Source organism: Hippocampus bargibanti, linkage group LG02, assembly GCF_051943395.1.
Source record: "Hippocampus bargibanti isolate YZ-2025 linkage group LG02, ASM5194339v1, whole genome shotgun sequence".
NCBI lineage: Eukaryota > Metazoa > Chordata > Actinopteri > Syngnathiformes > Syngnathidae > Hippocampus > Hippocampus bargibanti.
The window spans coordinates 8298516-8318684 of record NC_142735.1 but is presented as its reverse complement, the minus strand read 5'-3'; the positions used below and the strand labels follow the sequence as shown (position 1 = coordinate 8318684).

The 20169-nt window shown below is 44.0% G+C and overlaps 1 protein-coding gene across 1 annotated transcript; it reads right to left on the bottom strand.

Annotated features, from left to right (window-relative positions):
* Nucleotides 1–462: 462 nt before the first annotated feature.
* LOC148901434 (eukaryotic peptide chain release factor subunit 1) lies at nucleotides 463–10025 on the bottom strand. The gene is made up of 11 exons (XM_089023666.1): nucleotides 9869–10025; nucleotides 9433–9542; nucleotides 7764–7939; nucleotides 5850–5989; nucleotides 5604–5742; nucleotides 5296–5486; nucleotides 3768–3897; nucleotides 3494–3667; nucleotides 3356–3420; nucleotides 3136–3283; nucleotides 463–1415 (listed from the first exon to the last, which is right to left on the bottom strand). Exons 2-11 carry the CDS (start codon nucleotides 9516–9518, stop codon nucleotides 1333–1335), a joined length of 1332 nt encoding a protein of 443 aa, XP_088879792.1. The 5' UTR covers nucleotides 9519–9542; nucleotides 9869–10025; the 3' UTR covers nucleotides 463–1332.
* Between the last annotated feature and the right edge of the window lie 10144 nt (nucleotides 10026–20169).

Sequence of the window (20169 nt, the reverse complement as noted above, 5' to 3'; positions counted from 1 at the left end):
ATTATTGGCTTAGCGAGCAACTAAGGCTTTCTCCGGTTACTCCCACAAACAAAAAGGCATTTGCTAAAAAATGATGTTGCTATACTGAAGTTAAACCAGAAATAGCAACATCATTCGCCCGCATTGCTTATTGCGAGGTTGATGGCTAATTTGGTGTCGGGTACAAAAAGATATTGACAGTGCTTGATTTCAGTGGCCTTTACAAACGTTTAACGGTTGGTCAGCAAAATTGGCAATAGTTCCACGAGACAGGCGTATGTATGATACATATGTACAAAGGAAGTGCACATTTTATTAGTATTTAACTGATTTGATGTTTTATCTACCTTTACATGTTTTACACACATTGGATTATCATGTTAGGAGTTGCTTCCAATTATTTAGAATCCCTGATAACACTTTAGAAATTGATACACTACTGCATAATCCATTTGAAAAAAAAAACTTAATAGTAGAATAAAATGTGATTGAAAAATCAAAAATAGGAGTTATTTAATCTTGCAGGAAAGCACATCAAACAAGGAATATTTCCAAAACTTTGATTTCTGTTGCTGGATATTTTCAAACAAAAAAGTATGCCGAAGTTAGAAGAAGTTAGGTAATGTTGACTAAAACAAGTGGAATTACTGTGCAATCATGCATACATCACATCTGACAACCGAGAAACAGAAATCTTCAGGTTTCCCCAAGATGGGCAGGCTGACAGCAGAAGTGTTATCGAGCACAGGAGATGAGGAGGTAGCACTGGTTTTCAGCAGTTCAAATTTTAATATGTTGTCCCCCTTTCTCTACATGAACCCATGTTTTTAAAAAAACGCTCATAAAATACAACAGCAGCAGTCGCCGGTAAAAAAATGAAAAGAAAACGGATTAAACATAGAGGGGTGGACACGAGAAATTTTTTTTTGTGTGGTCAATTGTTCATCTTCCAACTGGGTTGAGAGCGACACTTGCTGTTGTGTTCATTCAATACAGAGGGGAAAGTGGAGGGCGATAGCGAACAAAAAATGAGTGAAGTCCAATCCGACAAGGGGAAGGAACCAAACTCTAAGGCAGGGATTTAGTCAGGAAAGGCTTTCTTTCTTTCTCTCTCTCTCAATGAAAGAAAAATTCACTCCTCTTCAGCCTGTGTGATGTACTTCAATGTGTGTACAGATGAAATGTATGTGCAACACTGTATATTCAACAAGTAAATCGGAAGTTGGCTGTCATTACGTGGTCAACACAGTTGAGCCCCTCACTTGCTGCAATAGAGGTGGTATTTGTCTTTCCTTAATCCTTCATTCTTTTGTTTTCTTTCTCTCTCTCCCAATATTATCAGTCCCCGACTACCTAGTAGTCATCCAAATCAAAGAACTCATCGTCCTCTCCTTGATACTCCATTCCTTGGAAGTCCACCCTGTACCGCAAGATACCTGAGTGGAAGACAAAGATGGCATACATTAGCCAATACAAAAGCTATCTGTGCACTTTATCACTGTGCTCTTTAATTGGTTTTATTATCATTATATATTTTGTACTTGTGTTAATTAAAATAATTCCCATCCAGCATAACCAAAATCCTATGTTTCTTCAGGTTGAAGGACGCTAAATAAGACTAATGTAGCCACAAGGGGGCACAAGCAAGTGTCTTCTTGTGCCGGTCCCAAGCCCGGATAAATACAGAGGGTTGTGTCAGGAAGGGCATCCGACGTAAAAAAAAATGCCAAAACAAATATGCGAATCAAACCTCTGATCCAAGTGCAGGAGTGATGCTACAGGTAGAAGAGATGAAGAAGGTGGAGGATTTTAAGTACTTGGGGTCAACTGTCCAGAGCAATGGAGAGTGTGGAAAAGAGGTGAAGAAGCGTGTCCAGGCAGGCTGGAGCGGCTGGAGAAAAATGTCAAGTGTGATGTGTGATAGAAGGGTTTCAGCTAGGATGAAAGGAAAAGTGTATAAAACAGTGGTGAGACCAGCCATGATGTTTGGACTGGAAACAGTGCCACTGAAGAAAATACAGGAAGCAGAGCTGGAGGTAGCAGAGCTGAAGATGTTGAGGTTTTCTTTGGGAGTGACCAGGTTGGATAGGATCAGGAATGAGTACATTAGAGGGACAACTCATACTAGAGGCTTTGGAGAAAAAGTCAGAGGGGCCAGACTGAGATGGTTTGGACATGTCCAAAGGAGAGAGAGATTGACTATATCGGCAGAAGGATGCTGAGCCTTGAACTGCCAGGCAGGAGACCGAGAGGAAGACCGAAAAGGATGTTTATAGATGTGGTCAAAGAGGATACACGAATGTATCTGGTGTGAGGGAAGAGGATGCACAAAACCGGGATAGATGCGAGGACATTGATTCGCTGTGGCGACCCCTGAGGAGAAAAGCCGAAAGGAAAAGAAGGACACTAAATAAGACTGTGGTCAGTGTTTGAAATAACGTCTGCCCGGAGGTCCAGGGCATACAATTTTCAAAACGTCTCGGCCCGGGTGGCCGACAACTTCAGGGAAAAAAAACAAAAAAAAAAAAACTACAGATTTTTTTTCTAATCAAACGTTAGTTTTATTCAATAAAGCAAAAGCTACAAGCAAACCACTACAAGCCACGTGGACTCCTCTTTCTAAGTGGCTTTCAAAACTTTCAAGTACAATTTGCAGTCACGGTATAGTCCGAAGCATGAAACAGGCTTCTGATTGGCTGCCGTGCCAAGTATGCAAATTGCCAAACGAACATACGTTTGGCAATTTGCATACTCATGAAGTGTACTTGAAAGTTTTGAAAGCCGCCTAGAAAGAGGAGTCCAAGTGGCTTTGACCAGACAACGCAAACATTGCATTGTGCACCATGACGACAAACAACAACTGGAGCAAAATCTTCAAGGGATATTTACCATAAATTAAGCAAGGGAGCATTTGTGGTAGGTACGTCCTAAATAAAAAAAAAAAAAAAATCCTTTATACTTCGCAACAATGTTTTTTTTTTTTTTTTACGATTAGTCTTATTGTGTTTCAAGCAAGTGAAAAATGGGGCAGGCAACTTTATGGTCGGGCAGGCAACTTTTCAGAGTTGTCTGCCCGGGTGTCCGCTAACTTTTTGTCACGACTTTCAGACACTGCTGTTATATTTGAATGTTCTGTTGTAATTCACAAGTGCTTACCCCCAATGCCTCCAAAGCCCTTGACAAACTGAGATCCTTCTTGGCTCTTGTCTGTGACTATTTCCAGCGTGGCTCCAAATTTCTTGTAATTGTTGGCAAACCACTCTAACAGCGGCATGCTCTCTATCAGTTCGTGCTCTTGCCCTGTCTGTCAACATAAATTCAGAAGGAGTGAACAATTTACCCAAACGGCGATCATGTCAGCATGTGAAGTCCTCACCTCTTTGTCTGTGAAATGAGATTTGTCTTTCTCCTGCTCTGGCGTTAAGTATAAAGTCTTCTCATCTGGGAATCACAGAATCCACATTGAGCATGAGGGTTGCACGGTTCACAATCAGGTGACTTTTCAGGCATATACCATTCTCAGATCCGTTGCTCTCGGCTCCATGCACACGTAAAATGTAACGCATAGTGTCTAAGTTCTCATAGACAATGAGGATCTCCACCGCTCCCATCTCCAAGGCTTTCAATGTGTCCTCCACACCAAAGCAGTACTTTCCGGTATCTTGACTGATCTCATCGAAGTATCGCCCTGGGCAACAACAAAGAAGAGTGTTAGACAAATTTCAAAGCTACTTATTTCTCCTGTTGAGAGTTTAGAAATTTGTGACACGATGTTAATAAAAAACTACCTATTAATTTCTTTTCTTGAATGAACTTGACATTGGAGAGAACCTCTGCTGAGAGCTCAATGGCCTGGTTGAAGCCATTTTCTCCACCATAGGAAATATCCACTAACTTGAGAACTTTGGCCTGTAACCTCTTATTTGAAAACACAAAAGTCCACTGGTTAAAAACAGAGCAATAACAGCAATCAAATAACAAAAACATGTACATAGCCAAGAGTGCAGCAATTCATTCAGAATAAGCAGTTTGATGTGACAAGAGTTATGCCACTAGCAGCGAAATATAGTACATGAGTCCTGGGATATAACCTGACATGACATTCTAAACCGTTACTTTGCCCCACGATGGTGGGATAAAAGAAAAGTCACTCTATGGCAGTGGTTATTAACCGTGTTGGAGGTACCGAACCCCACCAGTTTCATATGTACATTCACTGAACCCCTCTTGAGTGAAAAATAAAATGTGATTTTTTTTTCCAAATTCAAGATGTTTTATTGCTACACAAAATGAGCCATGCATGAACATCACCTTCTTTTAAGACCAATACAGTGCATAAACTCACAACAAATTACATATGTGCAAATCAGTGTGACTTCTGCTGTTGCCTTTGAGAGACCAGTTCAGATATGTGTAGCTTCACCTTGGCAAGTGCACCTCTCATGTCATTGTCAGAGCAAAGTCTGTTCCTTTTCTTCGATTGTATGTCCAGCATCGTCGAAAAGTATTGCTCACAGAGATATGTTGTAACAAATAGAATAAAAAAAATCCAGGGCTTACTTGGCAACAACTGGATACTTGAACTCACTTCCCTCCCAACATTTGTAACATCGATTCTCTTCCCACCTTCATGTCCCATCTCAAAACCCAGCAATTAAAAAAAAAAAAAAATCATATTTTCTGTGTAGCTTTCTTTTTCTATTTATAATTGTATTTTATTTATTGCATTGTATCTTTGAGCATACAAAAAAAGACAGAAAATAGAAATTCAGTGATATGGCTAAAAAAATCCAGTGTGTTGAGCAAACCAAGGAAAAAAAATATTAGAAGCGGAGAAATATTAATGTTCATCAATGACAGATGGCAGGAGACAGTCTGATCAAAGATACAGGGATGGTTTGCAAAGTTGGTATGCCCTGCAATTGGCTAAAACAGTATTTTACAAATGATCTGCTCTATTATTATTTGTGTATACAGGTTATGGTGTAAAGTAGTTAAAAATGCTTTTAAAAAAAGTTGTTTTCTAGACTCTTTACAGATTTGCTTTTAGATTGATTATAATGGGAAATCTTGTTTAGGATTTCAACAAATCTATGTTCCAACAGGATTCTGGAATGGATTATGGTTGAAAACTGGGGTTTGACTGTAAACATATAGAATTTAAAATAAGCAATTAAGGTAATAAGCCCACCCTCTCCAGATATCTGAGAACACAATGACCCAGCATGAACAATAACACATTACACTGGCTATTTTGACTTGGGATTGGGACAAGTAAAACTCAACATACTTCAGATAATTAGAACCCATACTTACTGGGTCAAACATGTCAGACTGGCTGAGCTCAGTTTTGAAGTCGGCAGAACCAGCCAAAACCATTCCTGCCACATTGACTTTGTCGTTGGACACAAACAGCTGGACAGCCGTTTCAGCCACTTTCCTCACATAGTTGTGCCTCTTCTCCATTCTTAGACGGGCAAACCGCAAAGCTGACTGTCCTCCTCTCCCTATAGCAAAGATGAAGAGCTCCATTGAGAAAAACTAACAGGAATAGAAAAAAAGCCCTGGGTGGGTTGTAACAAATATTAAATGAAATGAGTCGCGAGAACAGTGTAATGTAGTACCGTGCTTCTTAGGTAGGTCCACAGTGAACTTGTGCAGCACTTCCCTGGTGTTCCCCTGAAGTGTGCCAAACAACGCCCCACTACCGTCAATTACAATGAAGCCAAACTTACTGTCATCAGAAAGCAAGGCTGTCAATGCCTACATTAAGAAAGAAAAAAATGGAGCGCATGAGACAAAATGAAATCCGTACAAATTCAAAACGGTACAGTTTAAGTCCAATCGACACAAAAGGAGAAAGCACCTACCTCGGTATGGAATTTATTGTCACAGAGGTACAGGGAGGTGTTGATTGGCTTAAAAGGCTCAAAGTCGATATTTACTTTTTTCTCCTTCCCTTCATCTGTAACAATGGTGCCGCAGTACACAACTAAGCCATTGGGTGGTACTGAGGAGAGAAGAGGAAAATAACACGAACAATTAGTTGTTTTCATCTAAATATTAAACAGCATAAATGTGGAGAAATAGGCAACAAGGTGGTCGAGTGGTTAGCACCCCAACTCTTAAAGGACAACCGACGTCTCCGGACAAGTTGTGTCCATAATTTGTAAAATGGCTTTAAATGACTTCTGAGCGTATTTTACAAAGATTCCACCGCATATAGCTATATTTTACGTTTTAAGACTATTCAGGAAGTCTTGTTTTTGAGTTGGTGACGAGTCCTCACGTTATGTCATGAAAGGACCCCTCCACTGACCGACAAAAAGACACATTGTAGCAGTCCTTCATCACGTCAATGTATTTTGCTGTACTGTTTGCCTGAAAACCTTGATGTTGCACCCAAAAGCCGCCAGAAGAGGGCATTCAAGCTCCATGGAAGGAATTTATCAGCCTGTGGAAACGGGCTGATTCATTCCTCATGGGAGCTGGTCGCCATTTTTGGGTGCGACATTCCCCCCCACCCGTTTGCCTCAAAATGACACAGAAATAATTATTTAATCGATTGCAAACTTGTATGCTTTCCTCTTCAGAACTATTTGAATCATATTCATAACTGGATGTGTAACAAGAAAGCATATTCTCAGAATCTGAAGCCATTGTTTTGATTGTTCAGCCATGCAAGACATCTTGGAACTGGGGGTGGGACTTTCTGAAAATGCCCAATTCGCAGCTCAATTTTTTGCAGATTTTGGACACTTAAAGTCATTTTTATTGGTGTTTTGCATTTAAATAAAAATATCATACTGCATGTTTTGGGTATTTTAGATGCTATAAAACGTTTTTCTGATGTCAGTTAAGAAACAAAAAAGTGACGTCTGTTGTCCTGTAAGTGCAAAGGTTGTGAGTTCCATCCCGGCTCCAGCCTCCCTGATTGGAGTTCGCATGTTCTCCCCAGGACTGTGGGTTTCTCCGGGTCCTCCGGTTTCCTCCCACATTTAGACCCAAAACCATGCACATCAGGCTGATTGTCCCGAGTTGTTGAAATGGTTAGTTGTTTCTCTGTGTTTGTATGTGTGTGTGTGTGTATATATATATATATATACACATACATACATATTTACATACATATATATATATATATATATATATATATATATATACATACATATATATATATACACACACATACATACATATTTACACATATATATATACATACACACACACACGCGCGCACACACACACACATATATTTCAGCATGTTGAGACCTTCTCAATCCCATTTGCCCCACGTGTATCACCCTGTGAGAACGTAAACATAACCAAAGGGAAGCTGGTTACTGATTTCCAAGAATAATATGTGAAGAGATTAGACCTTTTGAAATGCCAAATAGTATATACAGTAAAGTCTCGTTATATCGATATTCAAGGGAGTCCGAAAAAATATCGATATAACCGGGACTATCGATATATCCGACCCTGTTTGCATGTAATTTTCTCCGTGCGTGCATAGAAATAGTATCGATATAACCGGGACTATCGATATATCCGATATCGATATAACGAGACTTTACTGTATAAATACTCAGATATCACCATGATGATTGACTTAGGCATCTTATCATTCCCCCACAAAACGTTTGGGGCTTTGCACAAAGATACCAAATCACTGAAATATGAATGTTGAATTCCCCCCGTAAACCTTTATAACCAGTGAAATAAATTACAGTGAAAGTAAAAATTACAGGCTATTACATTTCTATCTGATGTGTTCAACCTACCTTTGTTATAGAGCTTTAGTCTTTGCTGCACAGAAGTGATGGCCCCAAGTACGGAGAGTCTGTTGACACGACTCTTGATATTGGAAGCAGTGCCAAATTCATCTGCCAGCATTTTGGCCACTCTGGAAATCTGGTCCTTGGGTGGGATGATCAGAGAGATCATACTGGTGCCGTTACTAAAAAAGAGGACATTATTCTTATTATATAGTCATTAACTTCAATTATAACTGACCGGGGTGGGGATTTCCGCAAACAAGCAGGTGTTTGATAATTTTATGTTGTCTTTTGTGGGAATTTGAGGTACAAGTGTCGCGATAGCCAACTTAAAAGTAGTAGTTTGGCAGATGGCAAACAAACATTCAAAAAGGAGAGCAAGTTGTTGCTTTAAACTGTCTATTGCCACTCCCAGTTAAGGTTCAATGGAAAACTCCATACAAATCCCAGAATGACACGTGTTTTTCTAAATGCAATATAAGTTTACCTGACAAACAATCTCAAATGTAATACATCTATACAATACAAAACATCAAAGATGGCCTACCAAAACTATCTGGCGTTGCTATGCTTCAACGCAAGCTCCTATAGCCATTATCGAGGCAAGCAAGCATGAGGCAGCCTTCTCATTACAGGTAGATGGCTGGTTTCAAGGACATAATATGAACTTGGGGTCCATTTCTTGCCACCTACCCACTCAGTGCACGTGTAAGCAGTGACCTGTAGACCTTATAGGTGCATAGGACAGTGCACACGTCCCACTTCTTCCATATTATAATCTCTCCATTTAGTGGCCACACAAGAGGGCCAAAAGTAGGCTAACAGCACTCAATGTGGGAAGGGAACAAGTAGGGTCACTACTGCGGTTACGACCACTGGTTAAGGTGGAGAGTTGACCTATTACACACATTTCGTGGCAAAAAAAGTTTAACGGAATATGGAACTGTATAGTGCCACTTAGCAGTTTTTTCGACAACGATACTAGTGCAGCGTGTTCTACCGGAAACAAATTCCTTGTGTGTCCTACATACTTGGCGATAAAGATGATTCTGATTCTGATTAACTATTACAATATCTTTGGGAGCAGTTTGGTTAGTTTTATACGATGTAAAAACAATTACATGGACACTATTGCTATAAGACGAGGCAAGTCTCGTTTGGGTTTTATGACAGATTCACCTCTTAAGGAAGGTTTTTCTAGTGAGTGACAGATCGACTTTAAATTGACCGACGTTTCTATTTTAACCAATTATCCATCTTGCGCAAGACACACTTGCGGCCTTCCTCCACAGATGACGTTTATAACGGATGTCTTCAGTGCCACTCTTTCAAGTATGTCTTCTGGGTTTAATAAATTTTCCTTTCCGCTAGTCTTTGAAAAATGGCAACCCAAAACGTCGACATGGTCACGTAGTTGCAATCATTATTTTTGTTGTTGTTTTATTTGACAGACCGACGAAATGCGACGACCGCACGCATACACGAGCCCGCTCACAGCCATAGCAGCAGAAAGCTAGTGATGCTAAGCTAACCACTCCCAAAGTCGGCCTTTCGTTACTGATGTCCAGCTGGTACAACGGGGCATCTTTAAACAAGAACATCAGCCGGATAACGCCGCGCTAAGTCAGTGCCATCACCCAACACATGGAAACTAGACACGACGTCGCGTCCTTACCCCCGAGCAGCTTCCAAACTTTTGATCAGCTTCTTGATTTTCCAGATCTCCACGTTCCTGTCCGCCGCGCTGGGGTCGTCCGCCATCTTTCTGCTGTAGCTGATCAGCACCTAAAATTGAAAGAAAGGAGGGTGAATGCGCTGGAATAACCATCTCAACCCAAAAGGTTTGCCTCCCATTAGCAGTCGTGTACGTCGCCAAATGAATGGTGCGGTGTCCTGTAAGGAAACCGACCAGCGTTGAAGCGACGATTGACCGAAAACGAGAGCTTCTATTCGGGATCGCTCTGTCGGTGAAGTACGCGGAGAGCTAACAGGCCTACGATCAGCCAGGCCCTAAAGTCCACCCGTTTCTTATCTAATTCGACCTACCGTTCAGCCCAACAGCAACTGCAATGTTGCCATTAAACCAGCTGAAATCACAATCAATATCATACCTGCCTCGGACAACGCCGCTCCGCTTGCTGTGTTCTACCCTACGTCGTGATCCGAAGGGTGACGTTGCCTTTCCGCCGGTTTCTCTACTCCACACGCCTCGCGTGGTGTCGCCGACTGTGCTCACATGTAAGAGGTGGTTCCAAGTGGTGGCGTTTACTTCCTGGAAACTGCATGGAAACCAATGGTAACATATGACCGATGCGTCAATCATCATACTCATCGCAAACCATTGGATGACTCACGACAGTCACGCGTCATAGAGAAGAAGGGGCATTTTGCAGGGCTTTGTGGGACATGTAGTGATTTTTTGGCGGCGGGGAGTCAACTTTTTCTTCGCAAGACCGCATACAGAAAAAAACAGGTCACTTTGATATCTCTTACATGTGTTGAAAAATATCCATCCGTGTCGATTAAATACAATCCTAGCAATTCAACGTGATCGTTTATTAGCGGTGGTTCTCGAAATTTGTACACTAAAAAACAGCCGTCCAAGGACCTCTATCACGACCAGCATGAAAATACTGTGCTGCAGGCCCAAGTGTTCAGCAAAAGTGAAGGTTTTCATCCGAAAAATAGATTGAAAAATGTTTAAGCCAATGTCAATTGAGTATGCACTCTATATTTCAATATTTTAAAATACAAATGCACTTAATATTTGTAACAATGAATTCATACTAAAGCCATTGAACATAAATCCAAACTGTAGATGAGTAAATGTTTGAAACATCCTAATGTGCATATGTATTGTATTTAAAATGCAAATACGTACATTGAAATTACACAACAAACATTATAAAAACAGACTGTAAAATAATGCACAGCACGATCCTCAAAACATTTGGAATATATATATACACAGTAAAGTCTCGTTATATCGATATTCTCGGGAGTCAGAAAAAATATCGATATAACCGGACTATCAATATATCCGATCCTGCGGCATGTAAATGTTCTCCTTGCGTTCATAGAAATAGTATCGTAATAAGCAGTACTGTCGATATAACGAGACTTTACTGTATATATTATATACATATACGTAAAATTTTCGTGCATTTGTTGAACTATATAAGCTTTCGGAGCATATTTTGACCCCCCCCCCCCCAATATGTTCCTGATGATTGCAAAACAAAACGGGGCTAATGTCTTTCATATCCAGCAATCATGGATGAACAATTGTGGATGATAGTTCCAAAAAGCTTTGACGTTATTACTCAATTACATCAATGTGTTAAATGCATTATTTTGCAGCTAACGAATTTCAGTAGCCAACGAAGAATATGCATTGAACACAAAACAGTCCACATAAACTACTCAATCCAAGTACAGTACTGGTACAAATCTAAACCACTAGATGTCAGCATCATCAAATCGACAAAACTGGGCAACACTGTTCTGACAGGGAATAGGAAAATGTCATAGTGTGGGAGACATTGAAACATATTCTATCACGTTGTATCACATAGTCTATTTATTGAAAATTAACATCCTGATTAATTTCCTCTGTGCAAAAAGCAACTTTCCCAAATTTGCTTCCGCCATATGAATTTTCATGAAATGATGGAGGACATAGAATCTTGTCAGGATTTGCCATTCACCCTGTTTGCTATTTCATGAGTGAGCTGTTAGAAAAGAATGAATGGAAATGTTTGCCTGCAACATTTTGTAGCACAAGTATTACAGTCAAATTTTCACCATCTGTCAAACATTAGGGCTGCGATAATCTGTTGCTTGGAAATAGATGGTACATGTTCAATGGTAGGGGGCTGTCCCATTTGATAATAGAAGGTGTCTTGCAACTGGATGGATTGTGGATGTTTCAACATCCAAACTTTTCCCCTTTCAAGTTTTCAATGCTCCACATGTTCTCTTAATTATACGCATGGTGGGTGCAAGTGATTAAACACCAGATTTTTCCCTGTAAAATACATGTTGCGCTGTCTCATTACTTCATCTCATCTGCTTATTATGGCGTTGTGTGAGTGTCTTGGAGAATGGCAGGAAGAGCCCTTTTGATTGTGAGTGTGTGTGTGTGTGTGTGTGTGTGTGTGTGTGTGTGTGTGTGTGTGTGTGTGTGTGTGTGTGTGTGTGTGTGTGTGTGTGTGTGTGTGTCAGTGCATACGGAACTGTTATGGAGTATGTGACTGATGCAAGATACATCCATGTTCATCCAGTTCTATTGTTGTACCCCGGCCAGCTGCTGAGTACAGAGAGGAGAGTGAGGGTGGCACTCAGAACTCTCAGGGGTATTCAATGACACACTAATGCTTGTACAGAAGAAATGTATTTTACACTTTCACTTGAAAACTATAGATTGGCTTGAAAACAAGTAGATAGGCCAATCAGAAATGGAGCCCATCCCATCGTTATTCGGCCACTCGGTAGCGCACACAGAGACAAACAACCATCCTCACTCACACTCATACCTTGGCACAATTTATAGTGTCCAATCAGTCTGCTGTGCATGTTTTTGGATGTGGGAGGAAACGGAGTACTCAAAGAAAACCCACACTGGCCCGGGGATAACATGCAAACTCCACACAGGGAGAACGGAGCAGGACGCTGCACTGTGAAGTCGACACACTAACCACTTGGCTGCCCCAGCGCTCAAGAAAACAAAACAAAACATAGCAAACAAAAAAAAAAACTTAGTTGATTAATAATTACTTTTGCGCCACCTGGTTGAATGTCAATGTTCTTTTAAGGTTTAATCAGTGAGTGTGTCTTTTGTCAGCCAATGACATACACTGTTTTTTTACTGTGCCTGACCGGGGCAAACGCTCTGTAACCTGCCAAATGCTGCAGAGGAGTGATGAGAAGAATAAGGAATACAAACACAGATATACAAAAAAAAAAACAAAACAAAACAGAAAATATGAAATGCAGTTAATGAGCAAATGGTGCTCTCTCTCCCTCTCCCTATCACTCTCCCTTTCTCTTTTCTCTCTTTCTCTCTCTCTCTCTCACTCTCTCTCTCTCTCTCTCTCTCTCTCTCTCTCTCTCTCTCTCTCTCTCTCTCTCTCTCTCTCTCTCTCTCTCTCTCTCTCTCTCTCTCTCTCTCTCTCTCTCTCTCTCTCTCTCTCTCTCTCTCTGAGTATGGTCTAACAGACCCTTTTTGGGATCAATTCAGATTTTTGCTTTACTCTGCTCGGTCACTATCTTTTGTTGTACATGGTGATACGTCTGTGTAAGCTCTCAGTCGTACAGGAGTGGTCCACGTTTCGTCCGACACCTTCAAAAAGTACAGATGACGGCTGAAGAAACCTTCTCATCGATACATGGTGATACATTACCCTACATTGATCTGAAATGACTAACACAACAAAGCATATCATCACGTCTTTACTAGACACCACTTTTGTCATTTTGTTGAGTTAGTTGTATTCTGATGCAAGCACTTTTCGACAAAGCTCTTCATGTTGAACAGTCCAGCTCTCAATAAGGATGAAGAAATCTTTCAGCTCCTCTGAGGGAATTAGAAGTATTTACTCCCTGATGACTTGCTAATCTGTGACTCGCTGTGTCTGTCTCTCAAAAGAGGATCATAATCACCATTGATTCGCTTATGACTTCAATCCGTTTTATTGGAATGTGCTTCAAGATGCGGGAAGATATGACTGAATGTTTGAAACAGCAATGCTCTTTACCATTCTGAGTATTTATCCAAGGGACAAGATTTGGAGGAGAGCTCTTTAGGTACTGGCTTTTCAGTTTGCAAATCATGTTGCATTCAGATCACATACTGACTCCACACTACACTGTCTCATGGCTCAGAGGAGATTTATGGATGTGCATCCTAATATTAAGTGGATTAATCAGGAATGGAGACTCAAGACTGTCATAAATACAAATGAGGTTTTTTGAGCAATGGGGAAAACTATGCTTCACGTCAACACAATTAAGCATGTGTGAAGTTTAGCAAAAATATGGATTAAGACAAATAATTGCATCTCAAAGCCAGGGCATTTATTTAGTGAAAATGATTTTGGTTCATGCAAAAGTAATTGATTACATTTTTTGCGAACAGTATTTACTCACCTGCCACAGCTGTCCAGTTGAAGTTGTTGTTGTTTTAACTCAGTCATCCATCCATTCATTCGACACCACGGTCATCGGTCTCATCAAAGACGGCGACGAGTCTGCGTACCGACAACAAGTGGAGCAGCTGGAGCTCTGGTGCAGCCGTCACAACCTGGAGCTGAACACGCTCAAGACAGTAGAGATGATCGTGGACTTCAGGAAACATCCATCACCACAGCTACCCGTCCCACTATCCAACTGCCTTTGTCAACCGTTGAGACCTTCAAGTTCCTGGGAATCACAGTCTCCCAGGACATGTAGTGGGAGGTCAACACCAACTCTATCCTGAAAAAGGCCCAACAGAGATTGTACTTCCTGAGGCTGCTAAAGAAGCATGGCCTGCCACAGGAGGTGCTGCAACATTTCTACACGGCTGTCATCGAATCCATCCTGCGTTCTTCCATCACCGTTTGGTTCGGGGCCGCCACAAAAATGGACAAAATCCGACTTCAACGGACAGTTAGGACGGCGGAAAAAAATCATTGGCACCGCCCTACCCACTCTCGAGGACTTGCACACTGCAAGAATCCAAACTAGGGCGCGGAAAATCCTACTGGACCCTCCGCACCCTGCCCACCACCCTTTCCAGCTACTCCCCTCAGGCAGGCGCTACCGATCCATGCGCACCAAATCCAGCAGACATTTAAACAGCTTCTTCCCCCAAGCCATTAACTCTTTGAACTCTTTCAACAGTAGCCAAAATGGAACTGTATAGTGCCACTTAGCAGTTTTTTTGACGACGATACTAGTGCAGCGTGTTCTACCGGAAACAAATTCCTGTGTGTTCTACATACTTGGCAATAAAGATGATTCTGATTCTGATTCTGATTTCCAGAACAATGCATCCTCGATAGGTTTGCAGGCATACTATAGCTTCTCCCACCTGTGTCTGGGAGGTAGGGTGGGTACAGTCTAAATTGCGCACCAGTCAATCGTATGATTGGCAAACATAGACAACAGAGTCACAACCAGGAACAATTTACAGTGTTCAGTTACCCTGTCGCACATGTTTTTTAAAATGTGAGAGGAAATAGGAACACCTGGAGAAAACCCATGTAGGCATGAGGAGATGATACAAATTCTACCCAGGACCTCTTACACTCTGAAGCAGAGGTGCTCACCTGCCGTCCATTGTGCCTCCGTCCTGTAAGAATGTCGACTAATTACTTCACACAATCGGACCTACTTCCTGGGAACTGACCAATGCAAAGGGCTACACATTTGATGCAAACATTTAAGATAACAATTTTGCTTGAATTACTTTCAATAGTTAGTTTTATATGTTATAATTGATAACAAATGGTATTCATTTATGAGAGCACATGGTTTCTCACAGTAGTTAGTAAATATAAGTACAGGTACTGTTGACAATCCATTTAATCCCTCAAATGTATTATTTTTTTGGGTGTCTGAATTATTTTATGAATGAAAATGAGGTACATATGATGAGTATCAAGTCATTTGAAACAGTGATATTTGTGAGGCATAAATCTGAATGGACATGTCATTCTTCTGAGAAATGAAGATTTCACACTGATTAATTTGGGGTATGCGCCTGCGGTAATCCATGCCATCACTTCTGCTGTGCAGTTTCAAGAGAGATTAGATCAGAGCCACCACCATGGCAATCTTGAAGATAGATGGATAGGCCAAGGCAGTTTGGGAACGGAGATGAAAGAAGCAAGAAAGACAGTGGAAAATTGATTTTCTTGGAGTTGCATTAATCAAATTTACTCCTGAAAGGGCATTATCAGTTCAGTGGACTTAATACAGCATGTTAAATAAAGATAGCGCCATATTCGGTGAGGCGATCCAGTTTGAGGGATGATGTGAGTGATCAAAGGTCGACAGTGCTTGGATGGCGTTCTGACTAAAATGTGTCAATAATGAAACATTTACAAAAAACTGCAACCAATTACAAATGCATTATTCATTTATGGTTCTAAAATGGACTGTAATGCCGCTGTATAGACCCCTCTGTCAGTATGCATGCATGAGTTGACTGCTGGCACATGTGTAGTATTACAAACATGACGAGACTGATAAGAAAGTACTGCGCAGGTATGGTACAAATTTATTCAGACAAATAATATACAGCTGTCCAATTTCACTGAAATCCCAATTGCACCCCTCTGCCATTGAAATATGAAAGAAATTGTAAAAAATAAAGGCTTTGGGCAATTCTGAGCTTCCAACATTGCATGTGGTGTAAATGTAATGTAGCCGTTGAGGAATGAGCACACACGATTAAATGTGGAGACGTGTTTATTCCAACGGCTAACAAGTGGATCTGAACTGAACAGCATATTGCAGTGTAATATATGTAACATGAACCGCCCCCTCCTCTGCACCTGCTGGGTGAGATGCCTGGTCCTAGTGCCCGCCACACAGCCCCCCCCAGAACACCCAGAAGGAAGGTCAAGGTGAAAATTTTGCAGGGGGCTTAACCAGCCTGCCCCAACGACTACGCAGTCCGTCTTTCGGTGGTGAAGGTGATTCGGGCGAGACCTCAGTGGGGGAACGACACTCAACCCTGGCATGCCGCGGTGAGGCTGGAGGTTTCGGAGGGCGTCCGCGACGTGGGGCCTGGGCAGGCGAAACGTCCTCGCCTGCAACTAAATGAGCCGGTTTGAGCCTGTCTATTGAAATGCCCTCCCTCCGCCCACCCATATCGAGCACAAAACTCTTTTCACCGTGTTCAAGCACCCTAAACGGGCCGTCGTACGGCGGTCGGAGGGGAGAGCGGTGGGCATCGTGACGCACAAAGACGAAACGGGCTGACCTAAGAGCAGACGGAACAAATATTTTGGGGACGCAGTGGTGAATTGGTGCTGGAGTCAGGGGCTCTGCTGGCAAAAGGGGGAATGAAGGTGCACCCGAAGCTTCAGGCAGAAATTCACCAGGAACGCGGAGTGGTTGACCGAGCACTAACTCTGCGGGGGCGGCGTTAAGGTCTTCTTTAAGGGCCGAACGTAACCCGAGCAGGACCCACGGAAGCTGGTCGACCCAGTTACCGTCCGACAGCGCGGCCCGTAGCGCGGCTTTCAGTGACCGGTGGAAACTCTTTTCACCGTGTTCAAGCACCCTAAACGGGCCGTCGTACGGCGGTCGGAGGGGAGAGCGGTGGGCATCGTGACGCACAAAGACGAAACGGGCTGACCTAAGAGCAGACGGAACAAATATTTTGGGGACGCAGTGGTGAATTGGTGCTGGAGTCAGGGGCTCTGCTGGCAAAAGGGGGAATGAAGGTGCACCCGAAGCTTCAGGCAGAAATTCACCAGGAACGCGGAGTGGTTGACCGAGCACTAACTCTGCGGGGGCGGCGTTAAGGTCTTCTTTAAGGGCCGAACGTAACCCGAGCAGGACCCACGGAAGCTGGTCGACCCAGTTACCGTCCGACAGCGCGGCCCGTAGCGCGGCTTTCAGTGACCGGTGGAAGCGTTCGCACATCCCGTTAGCCTGCGGGTGGTAGGCCATAGTGCGGTGTACCTGCACACCCAAGGACTGCGCCATGGCCGACCAGAGCTCGGACACAAACTGGGGGCCTCTGTCCGAAGTGATATCGGATGGCGTGCCGAAACGTACGACCCAGGACGACAGAAATGCGCGGGCAATATCTGCCGAGGTCGTGGAGGACAGGGGGACTGCTTCCGGCCACCTAGTGGTTCGATCGACCATGGTGAGGAGATGTGTGCAACCCTGCGAAGGAGGGAGGGGCCCGACCAGATCCACAATCTCCTGTCCGGAATTGGAAAAGTTTCCAGGTTTGCTCGGGTGTGCCTGTGGACTTTGGTGCGCTGACATGCCACGCATGCAGCTGCCCACTTCCTGATGTCCTTCCGTAACCCAGGCCAGACAAACTTGGCCCCAAGTAGTTTGACTGACACCCGGACGCCAGGGTGTGAAAGGGAATGAATAGAATCAAAAATTCGCCGACGCCACTCCTGCGAAACCACAGGACGAGTGCGACCCGTAGACACATCGCAGAGGAGAGCGGGACCCCCTTCACACAGTGCCACCTTCTCAAGTTTCAGGGCTGTGCCTGCTGCCTTGAGTTCGTGGATGTCCGGATCCTCAGATTGGGCGGTGGCCATCTCTGAAAAATCCACCCCGAGCTGGACTGGACACACAATCGCGCGTGACAAGCAATCGGCCACAGGGTTACATTTGCCGGCCACGTGCTGAATGTCTGTTGTGAATTCAGAAATGGCCGCCAAATGCCGTTGCTGTCGGGCCGACCACGGTTCAGTCACCTTTGACATGGCGAATGTGAGTGGTTTGTGATCCACATATGCGGTAAACCGGCGCCCCTCGAGGAGGAAACGAAAATGGCGCGTTGCAAGATAGAGTGCTAACAACTCTCTGTCGAAAACACTGTACTTGCGTTCGTTATCTTGCAGCTTCCGACTGAAAAATGCAAGGGGCTGCCATTCGTTCTCCACAAGCTGCTCAACCACCGCCCCTACGGCAACATCAGACGCGTCGGTAGTCAAAGCTACCTGTGCGGTTGAGATTGGGTGGACCAGAAGAGTTGCACCCGCAAGAGCTTAATGGCCCGTTGGAAGGATTGTGCTCGTTGCGGTGCCCACTCGACGGGGTCGTTAGCCTTCTTTTTTCTCAAGGCGCCGTAGAGGGGTTGTAGGAGGTCGGCTGCGTGAGGAAGAAACCGGTTGTAAAAATTGATCATGCCCAAAAACTCCTGCAGAGCCTTAACTGTGGCCGGGCGGGGGAAATCCACCACTGCTTGCACTTTGGCGGGTAAGGGGATGGCGCCCTGTGGAGAAATGCGATGCCCCAAGAAATCGATCTTGGACAGACCAAATTGGCACTTAACAGGGTTAACTATAAGGCCGTGCGAATCAAGGCGCTTGAAAACTTCGGTTAAGTGCGACAGGTGTTCCTCCGGTGAAGGGCTGGCCACAAGGATGTCGTCTAGATAGACAAATACAAAATCAAGACCTCGCAAGACTGAGTCCATCAGTCTCTGAAAGGTCTGTGCCGCCCCCTTCAGGCCAAAAGGCATACGGAGGAATTCAAAAAGGCCAAAAGGGGTTATTACTGCAGTTTTTGGCACATCTTCTGCCCGTACCGGAACCTGGTGATAACCGCGAACGAGGTCAACTTTGGAAAAGATCACGGCTCCGGCCAAACGTGCGGAAAAGTCCTGGATGTGCGGAATTGGGTAACGGTCGTGTGTGGTTAGATTATTAAGCCGACGAAAATCACCGCACGGCCGCCAAGAACCGTCACTTTTGGGGACCATGTGCAATGGTGAGGCCCACGGGCTGTTGGAACACCTCACGATGCCCAAGCGCTCCATCGTCGCGAACTCCCCTTTCGCCATTGCCAATTTTGCCGCGTCGAGGCGACGAGCGCGGGCAAAAACTGGCGGGCTAACCGTGGGAATGAAATGCTCTACCCCGTGTTTAGTATCGGCATTGGAAAAGGCGGGTGTGGTTAACGACGGATAATCGGTCAGCAGGCATTCATAAATGTTACCCGATGTTAAATAATTTGCATGCGTTAACGCCCCGAGCCCTCCAGCCTCACACGGAAAAGTGGCGAAAGAGATGGCGTCAATCAAACGACGGTTGGCAATGTCCACAAGAAGTCCGTGAGCACATAAAAAATCGGCGCCAATTATGGGAACTGTGGTCGCGGCAACAATAAAGTTCCACTTGAATTCCCGTCCGTGGAAACGCACAGTCACCGACCTGGAACCGAAGTTAGCGATGGGCGAGCCGTTAGCTGCGCACAAGGCAGGCCCGCATCCACCTGCCATCTTGTCCGCAGCGGTGGGCGTCAGCAGGCTTACTTGTGCCCCGCTGTCCACAAGGAAACGTCTTCCTGACGAGGAGTCCGTGATGAAAAGCAGCTCGCTTTCGTTGCTGGCGCCCACGGCTGCTACTGGTTGTCGGGCGTTGAAGATTCCTGTCGTCTCGTGGGAGCAGGGAGGTGCGCAGCGTCGAGCCTTGGCGCCAAACCGCTGATGGAAATAGCAGGTGGCTTTCCTGCGCCGCTTCTGCGATCCCACTGCGGCCACGACGGTTGGATCAATTTGCACGGCTAACCGCCGTATCGCCAGAAGCGCTCGATCTGCTTCTTCCGCCAAGCCACGATAGTCGCCGGTGGCTAGGCACGTCGAGTTAGCGAGCACGGCGCACACTTCGGGTGGTAGCTGGCGAAGGAAAATGTGGGGGAAAAGGAAACCGCCATCATCCGC